Below are 1,963 nucleotides of genomic sequence, written 5' to 3'. Positions count from 1 at the left end.
GAACTTAGTTGAGTGACCTCCAATGTACTTTAACCAAAATTAAAAGATTTATAGTACTTAAATAAAATATTTAAATAATGGCGGGCTAGTCACTGAGAAATTGTATATAAAGGGAAGATGGAGAGAACTCTTCAATCCATCGCCACTGTATTTCGAAATTACGAAAGAGAGATTCTCCAGTATTCATCGCCGTTGCTTTTGAATTTACGAAAATGGAGAACAAGGTTGCAGCAAGAAGACTTGAAGGCAAAGTCGCAATTGTGACTGCTTGGACTCAAGGCATCGGTTTTGGCATCGCAGAGAGCCTAGCTTTGGAAGGTGCTTCGGTCGTCATCTCCTCTCGCAAGCAGGTCTTTTAATAATTTCGATCTTCGCCGGATTCAATAGTAAATGATTGCTATTCGATATTAATTAGCAAGATTTGAATAATCATTTGTTTATCGATCGATTGCTTATGCTGTGGTTCTGTGGATGCTGTTGTTACTTTGCAAAATAGGAAGAAAGCATTCCGACCATACTTACAGTAACTTATTAAATTACTTTCTTATGTTTCTTTTTCTTTGAAATAGGCTGTTGTTTGATCTGTTTTGATTTGATTATGGATGTTAATTATGTTTTTGAGGTGTACGCTTGTAGAAAAACGTGGATGAGGCAGTGGAAAAGCTTAAAGCTAAAGGAATACATGTTCTCGCAGTCGTTTGTCATGTATCTGATGCGCAGCAAAGGAAGAATCTAATAAACACGACTGTTGAGCTTAGTCAATGAAAATCTTGAATTCCAATACCAATCGTCGAAAAAGAAAAACTAGTAAACTTGAGAACTCGATTACTTTCCTTTGATCTGTTCCATTGTATTAATTTGTAACATTACATTTTCTAGAGGGACTACACCACAATTTTATCATTTCCGGGGCCAAAGCCCTGTCTGCTCCGCACTCGGACTCTGCCCTTGTGTTGATGACCCTTTCTCTCTTATTTGTTGCTTATAAGATTGAATGCGAAATTCTCTCATCAACAATGTTCAATCCTCTGGCTAATTGTTATGCATAAAATTGTATGTACTTTGTTTTCAGAAAGATGGGAAAATAGATGTGATTGTATCAAATGCTGCTGTAAATCCGACTAATGTGCCCTTGCTGGAAACCAAAGAATCCGTCCTCGACAAGCTATGGGAAACAAACGTCAAAGCATCCATACTTCTTCTGCAGGTAATCAAGATGATTAGGGTAAACAACGTATCCTTAATCACTATAGCCTATTTGATGTGACGCTAATCTGTTTTCGTTGTATAATGCAGGACGCAGCTCCTCACTTTAAGAAAGGTTCATCAATTATTTTTATATCATCATACGGTGGTTATCAACCTCATGTTGCGGAATACGGCTATCGAATCGCAACTGATAATTTGAGAAAATAAAAATGAAGAAAAAGAAAACACAAATTTTACATAGAAAACCCATAAATAAAATAGGGTAAAAACCACGGGCAAAGATAGAAGAATTTCACTATGAGAAAATATGAATTACAACTTCTCTCGATCTAACAATTAGAAAACAATAACAATTCTCTCTTGATAAAAAGGAGAAAACAACTCTCAATAAAAACTCTCTAAATTCTCAAGTATTGAGAGAAAGCTAGAATGATTTGGGATGATTTTGAAGCTAAATGGGTTAGGATATTTATAGTTGAAGCTTAAGGACTAATCTCGTAAATATCCTAAAGTATAGGAACTAAATTTGGTAATTTCCCTTACCAAATTCAACAAAATCTGCTGCCACAATTTCTGCAGCCTTTTGACCACTGCACATTCAGTGCATTAATGCACCGAATAAATGTTTGACTTTCAATAATCTCCCACTTGAAGATTTGATTGGAACAATCATATCTTCACATCATTCTTTCTACCTTGTACCTTCATGTTGCTTACGTTTCTGACAGGCCACAAGAGGATCGACACCGAGTAA

The 1,963-nt window shown here is 36.0% G+C and overlaps 1 protein-coding gene across 1 annotated transcript; it reads left to right on the top strand.

Moving 5' to 3' along the window:
* The first annotated feature begins 212 nt into the window (after window positions 1-212).
* On the top strand, window positions 213-1,963 carry LOC120156216 (tropinone reductase-like 3). Its single transcript, XM_039167607.1, has 5 exons — window positions 213-350; window positions 637-751; window positions 1,071-1,207; window positions 1,297-1,381; window positions 1,938-1,963. The coding sequence occupies exons 1-5, from the start codon at window positions 213-215 to the stop codon at window positions 1,961-1,963; spliced, it is 501 nt and encodes a 166-aa protein (XP_039023538.1).

The sequence above is a fragment of the Hibiscus syriacus genome, unplaced genomic scaffold, assembly GCF_006381635.1.
Source record: "Hibiscus syriacus cultivar Baekdansim isolate YM2019G1 unplaced genomic scaffold, ASM638163v2 tig00111213_pilon, whole genome shotgun sequence".
NCBI lineage: Eukaryota > Viridiplantae > Streptophyta > Magnoliopsida > Malvales > Malvaceae > Hibiscus > Hibiscus syriacus.
The sequence above is the reverse complement of the archived record's forward strand: the minus strand, read 5'-3'. Positions and strand labels throughout refer to the sequence as shown.